The following is a 23,086-nucleotide window of genomic DNA, read 5'->3' on the forward strand; positions in this document are numbered from 1 at the left end:
CTTAGAGGGAGTATAATTTGTTTTTCAACAGGACATTGACCCAACACACCTCCAGGGTGTGTAAAGGCTATTTGACCAAGGAAGAGGAGTGTGATGGAGTGCTGCATCAGATGACCTGGCCTCCACAATCACCTGACCTCAACCCAATTGAGATGGTTTGAGAGGAATTGGACTGCAGAGTGAAGGAAAAGCAGCCAACAAGTGCTCAGCATATGTGGGAACTCCCTCAAGACTGTTGGAAAAACATTACAGGTGAAGCTGGTTGAAGAATAACAAGTGTGCAAAGCTGTCAAGGCAAAGGGTGGCTACTTCAAAGAATTTTGGTTACTACATGATTCCATGTGTTATTTATAATTGATATCCTCACTATTATTTTACAATGTAAAAACTCGAGTAGTTGTGTCCAACATTTCATCTTCAATGCCCTTGCTGACGGTAGGCTTTGTTACTTTGGTCCCAGCTCTCTGCAGGTCATTCACTAGGTCCCCCCGTGTGGTTCAGGGATTTTTGCTCACTGTTCTTGTGATCATTTTGACCCCACGGGGTGAGATCTTGCGTGGAGCCCCAGATCGAGGGAAATTATCAGTGGTCTTGTATGTCTTCCATTTCCTAATAAATTGCTCCCACAGTTGATTTCAAACCAAGCTGCTTACCTATTGCAGATTCAGTCTTCCCAGCCTGGTGCAGGTCTACAATTTTGTTTCTGGTGTCCTTTGACAGCTCTTTGGTCTTGGCCATAGTGGAGTTTGGAGTGTGACAGTTTGAGGTTGTGGACAGGTGTCTTTTATACTGATAACAAGTTCAAACCGGTGCCATTAATACAGGTAACGAGTGGAGGACAGAGGAGCCTCTTAAAGAAGTTACATGTCTGAGAGCCAGAAATCTTGCTTGTTTGTAGGTGACCAAATACTTATTTTCCACCATAATTTGCAAATTCATTTAAAAAATTTAAAAAAAAAAATCATACAAATGTGATTTTCTGGATTTTGTTTTCTCATTATCTGTCATAGTTGATGTGTACCTATGAAAATTACAGGCCTCTCATCTTTGTAAGTGGGAGAACTTGCACAATTGGTGGCTGACTAAATACTTTTTTGCCCCACTAACTTAATATTTCAGTTACCATCTAAACTGCTGCGAATTATAACCCAAAATATATTTTCAGCTGGTGTACAAAACTGAAAGTAAAACACATAAAAAAATAAACTTAATGGGAAGCATAGAAAAGCACCCATAGAACCGATCTACCGCTTCGTAGACTTGCTTTCAATGAGTGACAGATCTATAACTCATTCATGAATTTGGTAGTTACCCAAAAGGTTACATACCTTTTTAAATAGAATCACTTTTTTAAATGATCAGTTACAAGTTATTGGCAATAAGGTAAAATAATAGAAAACACAAGATAGATAAGGAGTGTAATATGTTTTCTTTATTAGTAGCAGTTATTGGTACATGACTGTCATCCTTAATTACAGTGGAGTATTGATAATTGGCACAAACAATATTCATATCCAGAATATTCTCACAATGAGACTTCCTGTACACAATAATACTGATTATTGATTACTGATTCCAAAAATAAATATCAAAAAAATGAAATGAACATTAAAATGTCACGTAATGTTGTAATGACAACTAGAAAGCGTTCAATAGGGTGTGCCATCTTCTCTTCAGTGCAAACTGTAGCAAATTAAAACAGAATAGAAAAAAAGTACACAATCGAATAGCCTTCGTGGAATATGCAGCCAGCCTGATAGAAAGGGGGGAGCAGACACTGTAAAAGACCGCTTCGGGCTACATGACTTCAAAACACAACATTTTCGGAATACCAGACTGAGAAATTCCCATTCTCTGAGCAAATTCCTACAGGACTGGGACAAGGAAAGCAACTGTTATTGGTCGTTCACTGACCAATTAAAATGCCTCTTCTTGAGACAGAAAAATCAAGAAGAGATAAAAAAAAACACAAGTAGCACTCTTCACAGCATAAGACTTTACAGAGGGTTTGAGGTGCCTCCTCTTAAGGAAATCCAATATGATTTAATTTTAAAACCCAAAAATACAAATCAAGTCTTACAAAAAAAAATAAAAACCTATGTATTCATGAAGAGTAAGGCAAGCAAACTATTTTATACAATCAGAAAATTACTTTTACATCGTGTGTACATGGAAGTAACTTCAAACACTTCAGTATCTCTAAAACGGTTGGAGTATGTCTCCCACTACTGGTTCAAATCAGTGTCACACTGCATACAGACAGCAGCAACACACAAGTGCAGTAGTCTCATGCTTTCAATTTAGACTCATTAAAACCTGCCCAAAGCAAAAAGGAACCCATAAAGCACACCCAGTCCAAAAATCAACTCCTTACGTTCGAATTAACCCAACACAGTCCTGGATATGAGAGGATCAGATAGGTGTAAGACAAAGCACAACATGGTGGAAACTCTAATCTACAAGGAAGCTAGGTGGTGCTCTTGTCACAGGTTTTTTTTTATTTTTATAGCTAATCCCATGCAATCCTTTGCACTCTACCACAGTATCTAGGGGAGATTGACAAGAGGTGTCTGAGGGTAGGGACAAGGTTAGGGTTAGATTTCAGGCAATAGTTTAAAGGGCATTTGATTAGATGCCCTAAAGAACTCGTCCAAAAACCCACCTGTATGCTATGGATGTATACATATTTTTTAAAGAAAAACACTAGCAGGGCACATCGTTTTAACAGTTTTAGACACTATTGGAAGATCATTTATCCACAGTATCCTTACATCTCTCTAACAGGGTAAGCCAGTTTCCACCATGTTTGAGGTGGCTACTGTCAGATGACGAGGATAATGCTAGTTTAGCTGCCCTCTTTCAGAGAAACAACGATATGGTCGAGACCCTGGATTAACAGACATCTGGGCCCCGTGTCCTTAAAGCGCCTCAGCGTGGGAGTGCTGATCTAGGCCCTTCAGATTTGATTCCTTGATACGATTACACAGACAGGTAGGGTCCCGATCCTAGATCGGCACTCCTAATTGGAGACGCATCGTGGATACAGGCCCAGAAGTAGAGATATGTCATGCATAACTAACCTATTCGGGAATATAAGTAGTGTGTGACATTAGTCATATAGGCTACAATAGTTGACAACACCTAGTGTGACAATTTAGGACTATGATAGTAGTTGATCCCTCAGATATTTCACCAGTCAGACTGGGGTGCTCACCCAGGTAAGAGCCAGACAGCCTGAAGGTCTTCCTAATAGGGCACAACACCACCCTGACGCCGCTAACGGCAAAATGTCCACACGTCCTGTGTGTCCGCCCAACTTAGAGTAACCAAAAATAACCCTAAAGCACAAGTCTAACACAATTCAATTAAAATGTTTGGTTGTCAGACACAGGAGAGTACAGTATAGCTAGGCTAAGCGCTGGAGTGTAAGACATTGATGTTATTGATGGTTATAATATTATGATGATTATGCTTATTGGTTCTGTGGTTGCCATGGCATCATAACATAGCCTAGGCAAAGAGCTCTAAATTTTTGTATTTATTTTGTGGGTTTTGACTGCTCTATATCCTGTGGTCTTGACTCTCAGAGTTGCAGGATTGTGATGAAAAGTCCATCTTTTGGCTTGATAGCTAGCGGTTTGTCTGGATTCAAAATAATCCGTTTTTTTGTTTAATCCGTTTGGAAGGATTACAGCAAGAACTGCATTCTGTAGCCAGAGGAAATTCAGGGACCGTTCAGGGACCGTTCAGGGACCGTTCAGGGACCGTTCAGGGACCGTTCAGGGAATGCTCCTAACCACTGTCAAGATGTAGTGGCTTTTCAGCAGCTGTGGCCTCACCCAGGTGGGCGCTACATTCCTGACTCCAATCGAGTGACTGACCATTCAGAAAAACAGGTGGTGCACTGTTGTAGAGCTCTGGGCCCGTTTTTTTCCGGACTCTCTTCGTTTCTCCTTGGCTGTCCCGTCGATGCCCTCTCCTCTGAACCTACAATGACTTTCCAGCTCAAATTGCCTCAACTTCATCCCAAAAACAGCAGATTTTCAATCTCCATCATTTCAATGTTTCACTTTTTGTGCGCTTTGAAAAGCACTATACAAGTAAAAAAATAAAAATAACACTTTTAACCCAAGTATGCTAGGTCTACTGTGTAGCAGAGGCCTACTATGTACTGTCTGTACATTTGAGTCATTTAATAGGACCATTAACGTCGTCATCCTCAATGATTTTAAACGCATTATCAACATGTTGTAAATGAGTTTTAAATGAATCAAATAAATGTTTGTGATTATAAGTGGTCATAGAATGCTAAATGTCATTCTGGCTCTATGCAGTTGGGTCAACAGAGAGGAGGGGGGGAAACAGAAGTGTGGTCACGTTCCAAAAATATAAACACGCATACACCAATGCAGAGACACAACACGCACAAAAAAGGTAATGACGCCTGAATCTGTGGGTCTTTCTGCTGGACTTTCTGCTGGACTCCAATCCGAGTGAGGATTGGTGGAGTTGTTCAGAGGGAGAACACACACACACACACACACACACACCGCTCTGTTCATCGCTTTGCCTGCGCGTGACCAAGTGTTTATCAGTCTCGATGGGCACTACTGCTCCACAACAGCAGAGTGAATGATATGAGAAACCTTGGCATGAGCTTAACACAGTTAGAGATCTAAGTGCTCCCAGAATGTCCTCCGCTTTCCAGAGATGACAAGACCGCCTCCATGTACAGACAGACTTCCCAAAGGGGATAGGGGCATGGCCCTATAGACTTCCACAGACAGCGGTGAGACTGATCTCTGTAGTAGGGTTGAACAGAGCTAGTCTGTCCGGTCCACAACTCTTTTGCACCCCTCCCTCTCTTCCCTGGCCTCCCTGCTCTCTCCTCTCTTCCCTGGCCTCCCTGCTCTCTCCTCCAGACATGCCTAGTCCGCTATAGTACCTTCCTCTACATGGCAGCCTCAAACTACCTTCCAATAGAGAGTAGATAACATACTGATTGGAATGCTGCCCTTAAAACACTGATCTAAGGCCAGTTTAGCATTGGGTAACATAAGGACTCAGGCAGCTTAAGCTGATCCTGAGAAAGAATGCGTCTCCAATAATCCAGCAGGAATCTCCTGGCAAGACGCAAAAGCCCTCGCACAGTGAGTGAGTTGAAGAGCCAGGGTGGATGCCCTATGCTCCTAAAGGGCCCAAGAGGATTAAGTCAAGTCAATCCAGTGTGAGGCCTTGGATAGACAACACAGAGAAGGCTGTAAACAGTACAGGAGGAAGGAAGCAACACATTTTCAGTTCAGTTAACAGGCCATTACCTTAAACAAAACATGCACTTACATACACTGATGTCAATGACTATACAACTTCAAATGTAAGCAGCAGGTTAAATAAAAAGTGCTGTTGACATGAAGCTGGCCATACATATAGTAGAACTAAACCTGTGAGTTGAAATGAAGCTGGCCATACATATATTAGAACTAAACCTGTGAGTTGAAATGAAGCTGGGCATATATAGTAGAACGAAACCTGTGAGTTGAAATGAAGCTGGGCATATATAGTAGAACGAAACCTGTGAGTTGAAATGAAGCTGGGCATATATAGTAGAACGAAACCTGTGAGTTGCGCTTAACTGGCAAGAGTGACTGTCCAGAGGTCCTTGGCTGTGTCTGTGTGTGTGTGTGTGTGTAGTAGCGTACAGTAGGGTGTAGATCGGGACAGTAGATTCAGGTATCATTGTGACTCGCCGTTGTTGCTGGCTATAGCTGTAGTGGCAGTCTTCTTCTTTGGCATCTTTTTCACCGTCTTAGTAGTAGTAGTCGTCTAACAGGAGGGAAGAGAGGCAAGGAGTTTACAGAAGATAAAATTAGAATAAAGAAATGACAGCTCAAAAAAAAAAAAAAAAAAAAAGTAGGTATTCAGAGAACTTGGACAAGGGCACAAGAGCCGTCTAACTCCACATTTTCAAAGTGAAAGAAAGTTAAAGATTTGCCAAATCCACCCCCCCTGGAGTTAATAGTTGGTGGAAGCACCTTTGGAAGCAATTACAGCTGTGAATCATTTTCATAACATTTTTACCAACTTTGCTCATGCTCAGTAAATTTGGTTGGGGATTATTGTTGGACAGCGACATCACATTTATTTCAGCACCCAAAGAATAGCTCGAAATGAAACAGAACAATGTCGTGTGTAATTGCAGGCTATTCTTCAGGTGCTGAAATCTCTCGTTTTTGAAACTTAATTTTGTGTGACGTCGACGCTCCAGTATGTCCACATTAGTCGCTGATAAATGCCATCGTAAATCGTGGAGGTGAATAATATATATATTTTTTAAATTTAAGAGTAGAGTAGGATGAGGTTTCCCCTTAAGGCAAGTTTAGCATTTCCCTCCACTAAGATTAAAGACTCAGCTGATCGTAGAACTGTGTCCAGGGCAGCTTCTACACAGCTGCCGGAGAAGGCGAGAGCGAGGAGACGATATTCATACATGATAATATTTCTATTGGAGGATTATACAGTTATACTGTGGGTGACCCTGTGATTTGCACACACTTAAAACACAGTTAAGAGCGGGGCGAGACTGAATTGGCTTCATCCTTCACTGAGGGTTGCGCTGTGACTCCTTAAAAAACAGAGTGGTATGTGCAATTTTCCTTTTTGATTTCCACATTTACACTCACAATACAGGCACGCACAGCCAGTGCACTTAAAACCATCACTTTTCTGACTCACCTCAGTGCAGAAGAAGCAGTCACTCAGTCAGAAATAATGCATAAGCCCCAATCCACTGTGTGTGATCCCCTACCTCTGTCTTGGCAGCGGCAGGTTTTTTGGTTGCCCTGACGCTGGCCGTGCGTTTCACGGGGGCCTTCTCTACGACGTCCTCGTCAGAATGCTCCGTGGTGATGCTCCTGGTGTCTGATTGGTCCGAGCTGTGCTGCGATGATTCGTCAAGATGAGGAACCATGGAGGAACGAGCTGTGGGATTGGACAGAGGGATTGTGGACTGTCATGAGTGAAAATCATAATCATCACATTCCCTCTAGTGTGCCAGGGGTATATTAATTAGTTGCACGCAGTAGCAAAATGTTTTGCAACGGAAACCGTTTACACCAAACAGAAAACGTTTTGCAATGAAAACAAGTTCAGGTAGGTCCCTCCCAGTTTCATGCTGTTTGCTTCATGGAGAATACATGGCAGGTTTCTAGGCTCTATCAGACATGTGGTTGGTGAATGAGACGAGAGTACATGCCTATAGCCACTAACAGGAGCTCACGCGTTAAACCCTCCAGTTTTGGTTACGGACATATTCAATCTCTCCCTATCCCAGTCTGCTGTCCCCACTTGCGTCAAGATGTCCACCATTGATCCTACCCAATAAAGCAAAGGTTACTGAACTAAATGACTATGGCACCGTAGCACTCGCTTCTGTCATCATGAAGTGCTTTGAGAGGCTAGTTAAGGATCATATCACCTCTACCTTACCTGACACCCTAGAACCACTTCAATTTGCATACCACGCCAATAGATCCACAGACCATCTGTATGCTGCCCTATCCCATCTGGACAAGAAGAGTACCTATGTAAGAATGCTGTTCATTGACTACAGCTCAGCATTCAACACCATAGTACCCTCCAAGTGCATCATTAAGCTCGGGGCCCTGGGTCTGAACCCCGCCCTATGCAACTGGGTCCTGGACTTCCTGACTGGTAGAAAACAACACCACTTCACTGACCCTCACCACAGGAGCCCCACAAGAGTGCATGCTCAGACCCCTCCCTGTACTCCCTGTTCACCCATGAATGCGTGGCCATGCACACCGCCAACTCAATCAAGTTTGCAGACGACAACAGTAGTAGGCCTGTTTACCAACAATGACAAGAGCCTACAGGGAGAAGGTGAGGACCCTAGAGTGGTGGTGCCAGAATAATAACCCTCTCCCTCAACATCACCAAAACGAAGGAGCTGATCGTGGACTTCAGGAAACAGCAGAGCACGCCCCTATCCATGTCAACGGGACCACAGTGGAGAAGGTGAAAAGCTTCAAGTTCCACGGCGTACACATCACTGACAATTTGAAAATGGTCCACCCACACAGACGTGTGTGGAAGGCGGAACCACCTCAGTAGGCTGAAGAAATTCAGCTTGTCCCCTAAGACCCTCAAACTTTTACAGATACACAATTGAGCGCATCCTGGTACGGCAACTGCAACGCATGCAACCGCAGGGCTCTCCAGAGGGTAGTGAGGTCTGCACAACGCATCACCGGGGGCAAACTACCTGCCCTCCAGGACACCTACAGCACCCGATGTCACAGGAAGGCCAAAAAGATCCTCAAGGACATCAACCACCCGGGCCACTGCCTGTTCACCCCGTTATCATCCAGAAGGCGAGGTCAGTACAGGTGCATCAAAGCTGGGACCAAGAGACTGAAAAACAGCTTCTATCTCAAGGCCATCAGACTGTTAAATAGCCATGACGAGCCGGCTACCACCCGGTTACTCAATCCTGCACCTTAGAGCCTGCTGCCCTATATACATAGACATACATTCACTGGTCACTTTAATAAATGGTACACTAACCACTTCATTAATGTGTACATACTGCTTTACTCATTTCATATGTATAGTGGCAAGTAAAAGTATGTGAACCCTTTGAATTACCTGGATTTCTGCATAAATTGTATCTTCATCTAAGTCACAACAATAGACAGTGTGCTTAAACTAATAACACACACATAGTATTTTTCTTGTCTATTTTGAATACCTAATTTAAACAACCACAGTGTAGGTTGGAAAAGGTATGTTAACCCCCTAGGCTAATTACTTCTCCAAAAGCTAATTGGAGTCAGGAGTTAACTAACCTGAAGTCTAATCACTGAGACGAGATTGGAGATTTGTTTAGAGTTGCCCTGCCCCATTAAAAATCCTCACAAAATTTGAGTTTGCTATTCACAAGAAGCATTGCCTGATATGAACCATACCTCAAACAAAAGAGATCTCAGAATATTAAGAAAGGTTGCCTTGCATAAAGCTGGAAAGGATGACAAAAGTATCTCTAAAAGTCAGTCCACGGTAAGACAAATTGTCTATAAACAGACATTTCAGTACTGTTGCTACTCTCCCTGGGAGAGGCCGTCCTACAGAATGCTCAATGGGATTAAGAAAAATCCAAGTGTCAGATTTGACAGAAATCTCTGGAAGATGCTAACATCCCTGTTGACAAGTCTACAAAACGTACACCACGGAAGAAGCCACTGCTGTCCAAAAAAACAACATTGCTGAACATCTGAAATTTGCAAAAGTGCACCTGGATGTTCTACAGCGCTACTGGCAAAATATTCTGTGGACAAATTAAACTAAAGTCCTGTTTGTAGTGTTGCACATTTTGGGGGAATATTCAGGTGTATACTTTGTGGGAATTCACATTAACACCATTTAAAATGTATGTTTTTTGCATTGGATAGATTTACCATATATAGAGACAGAAACAAACCTTTATCCTTATCATGAGTAGACAATTGCAAATGATTAAATCCTTCCAATAGAAAATGTTTAGTTACGAATTGAACTTTAATTGAGTTGACTCTTCACATGGGATGATTTCACTGAACAAAATAAAATATGAAATGATCCATCTCCCAAAAACATTTAACATACATCTGTAAAATGATCTAGAAACTAAAGCTTTGGTGGTCTTCCTCTCAGGCATTCATGTATTCTCCCTGGACCTCCTCATTGGCCACCTCTTGAACATCCGACTGAGGCTTCATCTTCAATGTCCCTTTCCAACCTTGATGATGGTTCGTTGTCAGGCTCAAAAAGCCTCAAATTTGCCCAGATGGCCATCAATTTTTCAACCCTTGTATTGGTCAGCCTGTTGCGTGGTTTGGTGTGTGTTCCCAAACAAGGTGGCTGATGTTGGTGGGATTTGGAGGATGATGGAGGCAACAGGGGAACGAGCCTCAGATCAACAAAGTCCCTTTCACCAGGTGGATGATGAGATATGTTGGCATGACTGCCATATTGCATCTCCATCCCAAAGCCCTTGCTTGGAAGTTTACTTCACCAGACTGCCAAGAACCTTGCCCTCAACCAGGCCAAGGTGGCGCGAGACAGTAGTGATGACATCATAGGCCTTGTTGATCTCTACACCAGACAGGATACTCGTGCCAGTATACTTGGGGTCGAACATGTACGCTGAGGTGTGTATGGGCATTAGGCATAAGTCTTCATGCTTTTTGATGTATTTCAGAACTGCAGTTTCCTCTGCTTGGAGCAACAGTGAAGTGGGCAGGGCAGTATGGATTTATTCTCTTACATCTGCAATCTGTCTCTGAATATCAGACAGGATGTCATTCTCTCCCTCAATCTGTGCAATGGCTACTGCTATAGGTAAGTAGCATGAGTTTCAGGCTGCTTCCCACCCTCTCCCTAAATACATCATCCAGAAGGATCCTCTTGATGGGGCTGTCCATGATATGGCCATTTCTTGGAGCAACTCCTTCCCCTCCAGGAGACTGTCAAACATGACAACCCCAAAGGTGGTGTTGAGAGGAAGGCAGACATTTTCCGTATCCAACCTAGTGTTTTTTTGTTAGTTTATTTGCATTGTTTGTGACGTTTTTTTTTTTAAACGTATTTTGTATATAATGTTGCCGCTACCGTCTCTTATGATCGAACTTCTAGACATCAGGTCTGCGATTACTCACCACGGGCTAGCAGAATCCTTTTTTTCCCCTTTCACGACTGACGAGCCCGACGTGAAGGATATACTGCTTTCTCGGGAACGGGCCCAGATCCCCGCGATTTGCGTGTAGAGGATGTGGAGAAAAAGGGGTCAAAAGGCAGACTGCCTTCTGAGAATTCGTAGGCGATCGAATAAACTCCCACTTCCCTCCATTCTGCTAGCAAATGTGCAATATTTGGAGAATAAAATCGACGAGCTACCCGGAAGATTAAACTACCAACAGAACACTAAAAACTATCTTATGGACACTCATAACTATCTTATGCTTCAAAGAGTCGTGGCTGAACGATGACACTCAACATACAGCTGGCTGGTTACATGCTACATCGGGAGGATAGAACAGCGACATCTGGTAAGACAAGGGGCGGCGGACTATGTATTTTTGTAAATAACAGCTGGTGCACAATATCTAAGGGAGTCTTGAGATATTGCTCACCTGAGGTCGAGTATCTCATGATAAGCTGTAGACCACACTATCTACCAAGAAAGTTTGCATCTGTATTTTTCGTAGCCGTTTACATAGCGCCAGCCTGACTGTGGTGGTAAGACAGCATTGAATGAGTTATATTCCGCCATAAGCAAATGAGAAAACACTCACCCAGAGGCGGCACTCCTAGTAGCAGGGGACTTTAATGTAGGGAAAATTAAATCAGTTTTACCAAATTTCTATCAGCATATTAAAATGTTCAACCAGAAGAGAAGAAGAAAAAAAAAAAAAAAAAACACTCGGGACCACCAATACTCCACACACAGAGGCATACAAAGCTCTACCTCGCACTCCATTTGGCAAAAATTAAAGCAGGAAGCACCAGTGACTAAGAGCAATAAAAAAAAGTGGTCAGATGAAGCAGACGCTAAGCTTCAGGACTGTTTTGTTAGCACAGACTGGAATATGTTCCAAAATTCCTCCGATGGCATTGAGGAGTACACCACATCAGTCACTGGCTTCATCAAAAAGTGCATCGATGACGTCGTCCCCACAGTGACCGTACGTACATACCCCAACCAGAAGCCATGGATTACAGGCAACATCCACACTGAGCTAAAGGCTAGAGCTGCCGCTTTCAAGGAGCGGGATTTGAACCTGGAAGCTTATAAGAAATCCCGCTATGCCCTCCGACGAACCATCAAACAGGCAAAGCATCAATACAGGACCAAGATCGAATCGTACAACACCAGCTCTGACGCTCGTCAGATATGGCAGGGCTTGCAAACCATTACAGCCTTTAAAGGGAAGCAAAGCCGAGAGCTGCCCAGTGACACGACATCAGATGAGCTAAACTACTTCTATACTCACGTCGAGGCAAATAACACTCAAACATGCATGAGAGTACCAGCTGTTCCAGACAACTGTGTGATCACGCTCTCCGCAGCTGATGGAAGACCTTCAAACAGGTCAACATTCACAAGGCCGCATGGCCAGACGGGTTACCAGGACGTGTCTTCACTGACATTTTCAACCACTCCCTATCCGAGTCTGTAATACCAACATGTTTCAAGCAGACCACCATAGTTCCTGTGCCCAAGATCCCTAAGGTAAACTGCCTAAATGACGAACGACCTGTAGCACTCACGTCTGTAGTCATGAAATGCTTTGAAAGGCTGGTCATGGCTCACATCAACACTATTATCCCAGAAACCCTAGACCCACTCCAATTTGCATACCGCCCCAACAGATGATCCAATCTCTATTGCACTCCACACTGCCCTCTCCCACCTTGACATTTCCACACCATATTGATGAGCTTTGAGGGCACTAAGGATCAAATGGATCCTTACTGGATCAAGCTGGATCCTGACAGGCCGCCCCCAGGTGCTAAGGGTAGGTAACACATCCAACACGCTGATCCTCAACACTGGAGCCCCTCAGGGGTGTGTGCTCAGTCCCCTCCTGCACTCCCTGTTCACTCATGACTGCACGGCCAGGCACGACCCCAACACCATCATTAAGTTTGCAGATGACACAAGTGGTAGGCCTGATCACCGACAACGACGAGACAGCCTATAGGGAGGAGGTCAGGGACCTGGCCGTGTGGTGCCAGGACAACCTCTCCCTCAACGTGATCAAGACAAAGGAGATGATTGTGGACTACAGGAAAAAAAGGACCGAGCACGCCCCCATTCTCATTGACGAGGCTGCAGTGGAGCAGGTTGAGAGCTTCAAGTTCCTTGGTGTCCACATCACCAACACACTAACATGGTCCAAGCACACCAAGACAGTCATGCCCTCATGACAAAACCTATTCCCCCTCAGGAGACTGAAAAGATTTGGCATGGGTCCTCAGATCCTCAAAAGGTTCTACAGCTGCACCATTGAGAGCATCCTGACTGGTTGCATCACCACCTGGTATGGCAACAGCTCGGCCTCTGACTGCAAGGCACTACAGAGGGTAGTGCGAACGGCCCAGTATATCAATGGGGCCAAGCTTCCTGCCACCTAGGACCTCTATACCAGGCGGTGACAGAGGAAGGCCCTAAGAATTGTCAAAGACTCCAACCACCCTAGTCATAGACTGTTCTCTCTGCTACCACATGGCAAGCAGTACTGGTTTGCCAAGTCTAGGTCCAAGAGGCTTCTCAACAGCTTCTACCCCCAAGCCTTAAGACTCCTGAACATCTAATAAAATGGCTACCCAGAATATTTATTCACTTGAACTCTGCATCCTGCAAATGGAGTAGATAAAGCATGTCTGGTTGAAGGGGTGTTTGCTGGGCGAAGAACATTCAGAAATCTCTTCCAATACACATTGCCTGTGAGCATCAGATGTGAACCAGTTTGTATACACAGCTCGAGCAAGACATTCATCAGCATTTCCCTGACTACATTACTCCATTGAGTTAAAAAAAAACTGATTCCACGAGGGCCATGAGCTGTTGCAATCGATGAGGTGTCGGATTCATCATTTTTACCTCGAATAGAAGTAGAAGGACTTTTGTCAGAGGTTGCTTGTTGTAAGCACGGAGGGAACTTTATGCACTTGGCCAGATGATTCTGCATCTTTGATGCATTCTTCACATAGGATTTGGCACAGTATTTGCAAGTGTACATAGCTTTTCCTTCTACATTAGCTGCAGTAAAATTTCTCCACAAATCAGTTAGTGCCCGTGGCATTTTCCTGTAAAGATTAGGAAAACAATGAGTAAAAAAAATAATAAATACAATTTCATGTACAGATTAAACAACTCTTTTGTAAGATAAATGTTTTAAAATGAAACATATGGAAACAGGTGAATTAACACTCCTCAGTTAGCAGGCTCAAGCGAGCTAAAACTCACATGGTAGCAAAAACTAACTAGCAGAAATGATTTTAACACTTTGCTGTAGGCTACTATTTACTAGTTAAAAAAATATATAATTGTCGCAAAATATTTTCACCCCACCCAGTATTGTAATCATAACTTACCAGAAAGCATGTATTCCTTGACTCACAGTGTAGTAGTGTGGGCTCAATAGCATCTTATTAGTGTGTAAGATCTTGAGAATCAGCTGTACATGTGATGGAAGATTGCACTGTGCATGCAGAGGGTTGCAATTCCATTGAATTGGGGATAGTTTAACCAAAATATGCCACAAGACCTAGAATTGTCTTGTGTATCCCACAAAAAATGTCACTCTTATAAGCTAACTTTTTTTTGATGAATTTAAGCAAAATTCCCCAAATTCCCAGGCTTAACTTCCAAATGGAAAATTTCCAGAAAAATTCAGGCTATTTCCCGACCCTTTGCAAGCCTAGTTGTTTGTAAGGAACACAAAACACTGTGTGGAGAACAAAAAGGCACAGCACACCAACATCAAAACCTCATCCCAACTGTAAACTTTGGTGGAGAGAGCATCATGGTTTGGGGCTGCTTTGCTGCCTCAGCGCCTGGACAGCTTGCCATCATCGACGGAAAAATCAATTCCCAATTTATTCCCAGTTTATCAAGATATTTTGCAGGAGAATGTAAGGCTATCTGTCCGGCAATCGGAGCTCAACAGAAGTATGGTGACGCAACAGGACAACGACCCAAAAGACAGAAGTAAAAACAACATGGCTTGAACAGAAGAAAATACACCTTCTAGAGTGGCCCAGTCAGTCCTGACCTCAACCCAATTGAGCTGCTGTGGCATGACCTCAAGAGAGCGGTTCACACCAGACATCCTAAGAATATTGTGGACTTCAACAGTTTTGTAAAGTGGAATGGTCCAAAATTCCTCCTGACAGTTGTGCAGGTCTGATCTGTAACTACAGAAAATGTTTGGTTGAGGTTATTGCTGCCAAAGGAGGGTCAACCTGTTATTAAATCCAAGGGTTCACATACTTTCACCTCCCTCCAAGTGTGAATGTTTACATAGTGTTCAATAAAGACATGAACAATTATAGTTGTGTGTTATTAGTTTAAGCAGACTAAGTGTCTATTGTGACTTGGATGAAGATCAGATAATATTTTATGACCAATTTATTCAGAAATCCAGGTAATTCTAAAAGGTTAATACTTTTTCTTCCCACTGTATTCTATTCAATGTCACTTCGATATTGCTCGTCCTAATATTTCCATTATTTTACTTTTAGATGTGTGTATTGTTAGACATTACTGCACTGTTGGAGCTTGGAACACAAGCATTGTGCCACACCCGCAATAACATCTGCTAAATGTGTATGTGACCAATAAAATTTGATTATATATTTTTTGATGTTACCGTTTCCTGTTCTGTCTCTTTTACATGGTCCGTCTCGTCGCTACACTAGTTCTCTTCTTTCCTGGCTTTCATGCCATACTGCCCATGAACTAGATTTATTCCCTTTCTCCATGCTCACTATCCTTTTCTCCCTCAGTGTTTCCCCCTGTATTCACAAACTGCCAGCCCCACAGAGACAGAGTTGTGCAGTCAGACACAAAGACGCCCCACTGACATCACATGCTATCTCCTCCCCTTCTGGAGTGTTTCCTCCCTGGCATCCTGCAGGTTTTTTTGTGTGTGTGATTTTTTACAAATGTTTAAATCACATGACTTCACCACCTCCCTCCCTGTACCGATAAGAGCTGTTCGACAACAGGCACAGAGTACAGACAGACAAGTCAACGTACTGTAATACTATGACTAAAATGGCTGTCATTTCCCGACAACCTTTTTGACCACTGATCTGACAGGGGTGATCAGTTCCACATACCCCAATATTCACAGTGATCTGTACGCATGCATTATATACTCTGCCGTATGGAAGAAGGAAGAGGACTGGCCACCCCACATAGCCTGGTTCCTCTCTAGGTTTCTTCCTAGGCTCTGTCCTTTCTAGGGAGTTTTTCCTAGCCACCGTGCGCTGCTACACCTGCATTGCTTGCTGTTCGGGATTTTAGGCTGGGTTTCTATACAGCACTTTGAGATATCAGCTGATCTAAGAAGGGCTATATAAATACATTTGATTTGATGGCGCAAGCCAGCATGTGTGAGAGTGTGTGTGTTACCCACTCTGGCGTGTGGCTTTGGCGCGGGGCAGTGTGTTAGATAGCGTGCTACTTCCAGTAACTGTGTCGTCCATGGCGTCTCTTCTTATGCGCGGGTCAGAGGAACGCAGGCCCAGCTCCTCCCCATCGTTGATCAGAGTCAGGTCCTGCATGCTGAAACTACGCAGCTTCTCCGACAGCACACCCTGGCCCTGCACAGCACACACATAGCTCAAACACTGCAGACGCCCTACAGCATTCCAGTGCTAAGGCACATGAAGTGAGCATACAGTAAGAGCACACACACACACCTCAAAACGCCTTGGGGTGACAAACACACAGGATGGCATATGCACATTGTAAGTTTCGTCCTCTATCGCACACGGAAACACCATGTGCACACAGACACACCCCCCGGTCGGGGCCCGGCGCCTTGCTTACCTTGCTAGCTGCGGTGACGGCGGCTGTAGCAGCCAAGTTCAGCCCCCTCTTTCCAAACCTCATCATAGTCTCATAACTACGGTCTTTGGCCTGGGTGATGTACTCGTCTATTTCCTACAGGACAGAAGAGATGAGGGAAACATTTTAATTAAAAAAAGAACAGGAGAGAAACAGGAATAGAAAGCAAAAGCGGGTGACAGTCACAGAAAACAAAGAGGAGACAAAGAAAGATGAGTCAGAGCATCTAACCAGTAGAGAATTGACAGGCAGACACAGCTGGATTTTATTGTGACCTCTAACCCTCTCATTGTCGGACAGGGTTCGAGTGCATGGTTAATTAAGAGTTACACATTACCTTCTCCTTGTTGGACAAGGTGGGGTGGACGAACTTGCGGTAGAGCACGCTGGAGCCCTTAGTGTACGGAGACAGGAGCCAGATCACAAAGGCTATCTTCAACTCAAAGTAGAAAGGAAACCTGCATGGACCACCACACCAGATACTTAACAGGCAGGAAAGGAGAATGAGCTAGGCCTCGTTCAGAGACCAAAGGGTGTACCAAGCATTTGCTCTGATATCTTGGTACTTTTCAGAAGGCAATAGCCTACCTACACCATGACAAATGTAAACAAACCGAAGTTGATTTAAATATAGCAATCCTAGTGAGCACATCTTTTCAACCATGAATATGTATTGTCTAAGTATTTTGATCCACGGGACTAGTGTTGTATAGTGGCTGTAAGGGCACTGGTCAGAGATGACTCACCAGGACATGAACAAGTCAGTGAGGGTCTCCACTGTGGTGAATAACGCAAACACTATCCAGTACATCATCCATTTCACCTGGACACACAAACGACGGAGAGAGTGTCACAAATATAGCACATGAAAGCATAGTCTACAGTAAGCTGCCGTAAGAATGTGACAAGACACACGTAGAGCATTCACTGTCTCCCGCACACACACAAGCATGCACGTTACAGCCCTTATAGACCGAATCAGTATGCACTGCCAAAGGATGGGCATTGAAATAAATCCAGTCAGTGGGTGGAGAGTGTACCATCAATTATTGCAATATAAATAGCAAGATGGTATGGATGAATCCTAAAAGACACACTGACCAAGTGCAAACAAGTTAATACAGTGCCCTTCAGAACATATTCAGACCCCTTTCCCCTTTCCCACATTTTGATACGTCACAGCCTTATTCTAAATACGGATTATATTAATGTTTTTCCCTCAATCTACACACAATACTCCATAATAACAGTGAAAACAGGTTTAGAAATGGTTTGCAAATGTATTATTATTTTTTTTTTTAAAAACACATTATTTACATAAGTATTCAGACCCTTTGCTATAAGACTCAAAATTGAGCTCGGGCGCATCCTGTTTCCATTTATCATCCTTGAGACATTTGTACTTGGAGTCCATTTGTGGTAAATTCAATTGATTGGACATGACTTGGAAAGGCACAAACACCTGTCTATATAAGGTCCCACAGATGACAGTGCATGTGAGAGCAGAAATCAAGCCATGAGGTCAAAGTAATTGTCCATAGAGATCAGAGACAGGATTGTGTCGAGGCACAGATCTGGGGAAGGGTACCAAAACATTTCTGCAGCATTGAAGGACCCCAAGAACACAGTGGCCTCCATCATTCTTAAATGGGAGAAGTTTGGAACCACCAAGACTCTTTGTAGAGCTGGCAATCAGAGGAGAAGGGCCTTGGTCAGAGAGGTGACCAAGAACCCGATGGTCACTCTGACAGAGTTCCTCTATGGAGATGGGAGAAACTTCCAGAAGGACAACCATCTCTGCAGCACTCTACCAATCAGGCCTTTATGGTAGAGTGGCCAGACAGAAGCCACTCTTCAGTAAAACTGCACATGACAGCCAGGATGGAGTTTGCCAAAAGGCACCTAAAGGACTCTCAGAACATGAGAACCAAGACTCTGGTCTGACGAAACCATGATTGAACTCTTTGGCCTGGATGCCAAGAGACACCAATGACGGACTGGCCATCTGGAGCACCGAGAGTTTTCCCGGTGAGCCGCTTAACAATTGGGGCCGATGCAACGCAAAATGTAAATAACCCCAGCCCCCGCTTAAATAAAAATAACCAAGTGCTGGGTGTCTGACTGGCCCAGGCGAGTGGGCTGCCGGGTATTGGTTGGGTATTACATCTGTCGGCCTCTCTCCCCCAGCCAATTACTTTTGGTCCAGTCCATTCTAACTTTACCTGGGCCCCGCCCCTTTCCCATCTCTGTTAAGTGCTGACATTTGGATAAATAGTGGAGCAAGATGGACGAACAAAAAGAAAAGAAACGTAAAAAAGGTGGTGCTGAAAAGCAAAGAGGTTGAAGTCCCTTGGAGCTGATGCAGCCAAATGTTTTAAAATGACAAATTATTTATTTGGCGCTGTTACCAGTCAATCATCTCAGCCTAGTGAGCCTGAAGGCACTGGCAGGAGAGAGAGCAGCCCATTGAGTCCAGCGATACCAGTTCAACTGTTAGTCAAGGTTTTGCAGTTGAAGTGGTAAGACAGAAGGGATAGGATAAGCAATGTTTGGGTTTGGCTAGCTGGCCTTTTGTTGAAACAAGCGCTTGTCAATGTCACTTTTCTTGAACTGACCTATCACAGCCTGGATGGGGCAGGACAAAATAATTTTATACTACAACATATTTTTATACTAGCAGAATTTAGTATACTATTATATTAACATTAAATAAAAAGTTATAATATTATACTAAATTATTCATCCAGGTTGAGGATACTGCATCTGCAGTGGACAGATGTAGATTGAGCCAGAATGCCACACCAATTTTTGATTATATTAAGAGGCCGAAGTCAATGGACCTAGATATGTTTAGTTTCCACCCCCAACAAAAGTGGGAAAAGTGTGGTGTAGAAGGTGCTCTTTTGTAAAGATGGGACCAACAGGAAGTGGCTGTCATACAGTGAAGCGAACCATGCTTTAGTCAGCTTCATTTGTACGGCATTTGCAAAGCCCACAGAGAACAGCCCTTTCATGGATTGAATCGCAGAAGGGAAGCATATTCAGAGTGGAACAGCATTTTACATAGAAAGTAGGCCTCAGCCTAGAGGTTAAGGTCCTCCAAAAAGGTAACATTGAGAGCCTGTTCATCGGCAGTCAGATGTCTGCTCAGAGAGCAAGTGCGCAGTAGAAGGCAAGTGCTAGAGCGCATTATAGATGTTGTTAAAGTCATAGGGAAGAGAGGTCTGAGCTACAGAGGCGTGCAGTCTGAAGCAGCTTATACACTAGATGACAGCAGCATTGAACATGGCAACTTTTTAGAGATGATCATTCTGCTGAGTACGACCTGTGTATTTCTTTTTTATTTAACCCAGGTAGGCCAGTTGAGAACAAGTTCTCATTTGCAACTGCGGCCTGGCCAAGATAAAGCAAAGCAGTGCAAGAAAAACAACAGTTACACATGGGATAAACAAACATAGTCAACAACACAATAGAAAAAGCTATGTACAGTGTGTGCAAATGTAGTAAGATTAGGGAGGTAAGGCAATAAATAGGCCGTGGTGGCAAAGTAATTACAATTTAGCATTAACACTGGAGTGATAGATGTGCAGATGATAACGTGCAAGTAGATATACTGGGTTGCAGAGGATTAAAAAAAAAATGTTTAAACAATATGGGGATGAGGTAGTTGGGTGTGCTATTTACAGATGGGCTGTGTACAGGTAGTGATCAATAAGCTGCTCTGACAGCTGATGCGTAAAGTTAGAGAGGGAGACATAAGTCTCCAGCTTCAGTGATTTTTGCAATTTGTTCCAGTCATTGGCAGCAGAAAACTGGAAGGATAGGCAGCCAAAGGGAGCTGTTGGCTTTAAGGGATGACCAGTGAAATATACCTGCTGGAGCGTGTGTTGCTATGGTGATCAGTGAGCTGAGATAAGGCGGGACTTTACCTAGCAAAGACTTATGAATGTATGAAAGAGCATCTCACTGCCTGCATAGGGAAAAGCAAAACAAAATAAAACAAAAAAGTATTTTTTTTTAAACTCTGAACCGGGGTCAAGAAGGGACAGAAGCTCTAACCACACTTATCAAAGACTACCACCGATAACGTCATTACCACCATAACAAGTGAAATCCAGGAAGCTTGTATGTTCAGTCCAGATTGACACTACAACACAAGATCAATGCTCTGTCATAGTCAAATGTGTGACGAACGTCATGAGAGGCTTGTGGCTGTGGTGAAATGCGAGGCATCCACTGGACAATACTTTGTCCAGGTACCGAGTGAAGTACTGGAAAACATGAAGCCTGACATCAGCAAGCGCATTGGCAATTCCACTAATGGAGCCTCCAGTATGCAAGGCCAGTATAAAAAGACTTCTCTGCCCTGCTCTCTGCAAAGTCCACCAATCAAGTGCATGGGTGGTGCTATGTACAGACATTGAACCTTGTTTTGGCAGACACAGAGTGTCTTGGCAAGTGGGTCACTTTTTTTCTCTCTCAATAACAACATAGCTGTGTTCTTCAGTGAATCCTACTAGAGGATGAACATTTTGGAGAAGGAGAGCAAGAACCCAAGACACAGACGTCTTGCTCCAATCGGAGAGACAGGCTGGTGGGCTAAAGACGGTGCCTTAAAGAAGGTCTTAGGAGCTTTTGGAAATCCAGATGAGAGTCTGTATGTTGATGTCCTTCTCACTCTGTCAACCATACAAGATCAGAAAAACAACACTACTGCATGGGTCAAGGCACAAGGATACATAGAGGGGGTTGCTGAAGTATGAAACAATACTTAAAAATGCAGATATTCCAGGTCACCTCACCAGTCTCAATATATCTTCAAAACGAATGGACATTCTGTCCGTGCATCATATTGTGTCAACAGAGGAGCAGCTGAAAGGAATGGCAAGAGATGTTGAAAAAGTCAAGGCAGCTGTAGGCACATTTGTTCAGTGGGCTAACAGGAAGTTGCAGGAACTGGATGAGGAAACAGAGCTGGAGTTAGAGACCACTCGGCCAACGAAAAGGGCTCGAAAGAAGAAAACCACGCCTGGAGAGATGGCACAAGATGAGACTTTTACTGGGGGTAGAGAGTGCATACAAGACTGGGGTCCATAATCAAATTCTGGATACAGTTATAGATAGAAATCGCCGATGGACGCTGAGTAATGGCACTTTGTATGCCGACATTGCTCTTATATACCCTAAAAGCTTTAGTCAGCTAACATTCAGTGCCAGTGGCTTTCCACAGACAGCCCTTCAAGAACAAAGCAAATAATTTATCCCTATTTGTTATATTGTTCAGTAATCTCGTTTACATTAAGTGTGGCGTGGGTTGTGGTGTATTGCTGGGGGGATTTCTGGTGGGCCGGTCTGAGACAAAAAGTCCAGGTACATATTTTGTTCTCAGTTTGTCCCTGCCTGCACCATCCCTACGATGAAGCATGGTGGTGGCAGCATCATGCTGTGGGGGCGTTTTAAAACGGCAGGGACTGGGAGGATTGAGGGAAAGATAAACGGAGCAAAGTACAGAGAGATCCTTGACGAAAATCAGCTCCAGGGCACTCAGGACCTCAGATGGGGAGGTTCACCTTCCAACAGCACAACAACCCTAATGCAGGAGTGCCTTTGGGACAAGTCTCTGAATGTCCTTGAGCGGCACAGCCAGAGCACGGACTTGAATCCGATCTAACATCTCTGGAGAGACCTGAAAATAGCTGTGAAACAAAGCTCCCCATCCAACCTGAGAGCTTGAGAGGATCTGCAGAGAAGAATGGGAGAAACTCCACAAATGCAGATGTGCTAAGCTTGTAGCATCATACCCAAGGAGACTCGAGGCTTTTAAAATCGCAGCCAAAAGCTGCTTCAGAGTAAAGGGTCTGAATACTTAAGGATAAAATAAATAAATCACATTTACATTCACAAAAATGTCTAAAAACCAGTTATGTCATTATGGGGTATTGTGTGTAGATTTGGGGGGGGGGGGGCAATTGAATGCATTTTAGAATAAGGCTGTAAAGTAAAAATGTAGAAAAAGTCAAGGTGTCTGAATACTTTACGAATGCACATAAACAATTCAAAGTACTCAATCCAGCTGAGAAGTTGACCCACATTTGGGGGGGGGGAGATACAGTGCCTTGAGAAAGTATTCGGCCCCCTTGAACTTTGCGACCTTTTGCCACATTTCAGGCTTCAAACAAAGATATAAAACTATTTTTTTGTGAAGAATCAACAACAAGTGGGACACAATCATGAAGTGGAACGACATTTATTGGATATTTCAAACTTTTTTAACAAATCAAAAACTGAAAAATTGGGCGTGCAAATTTATTCAGCCCCTTTACTTTCAGTGCAGCAAACTCTCTCCAGAAGTTCAGTAAGGATCTCTGAATGATCCAATGTTGACCTAAATGACTAATGAGGATAAATACAATCCACCTGTGTGTAATCAAGTCTCCGTATAAATGCACC

At 43.6% G+C, this 23,086-nt stretch overlaps 1 protein-coding gene across 2 annotated transcripts in view; it reads right to left on the bottom strand.

Moving 5' to 3' along the window:
- Positions 1–1,410: 1,410 nt before the first annotated feature.
- The window catches only part of LOC110488589 (receptor expression-enhancing protein 2), a 34,246-nt gene continuing 12,570 nt past the window's right edge, over positions 1,411–23,086 (bottom strand). Inside the window, exons 3-9 of one of the 2 annotated variants that reach the window (XR_016486244.1) lie at positions 17,383–17,459; positions 16,974–17,094; positions 16,619–16,732; positions 16,203–16,389; positions 6,806–6,978; positions 5,530–5,823; positions 1,411–5,486 (exon numbers count right to left, since the gene is read on the bottom strand). Coding sequence is in view for 1 of the 2 variants with exons in the window: in XM_036942716.2 (XP_036798611.2) it covers positions 5,734–5,823; positions 6,806–6,978; positions 16,203–16,389; positions 16,619–16,732; positions 16,974–17,094; positions 17,383–17,459 (762 nt within the window). In the remaining variant the exon portion in view is untranslated. Of the gene's footprint in view, positions 5,824–6,805; positions 6,979–16,202; positions 16,390–16,618; positions 16,733–16,973; positions 17,095–17,382; positions 17,460–23,086 lie in introns of both variants that reach the window. The other variant, XM_036942716.2, reaches the window with a different exon arrangement.

Source organism: Oncorhynchus mykiss, chromosome 14, assembly GCF_057628025.1.
Source record: "Oncorhynchus mykiss isolate SJ-2025 chromosome 14, ASM5762802v1, whole genome shotgun sequence".
Taxonomy (NCBI): Eukaryota; Metazoa; Chordata; class Actinopteri; order Salmoniformes; family Salmonidae; genus Oncorhynchus; species Oncorhynchus mykiss.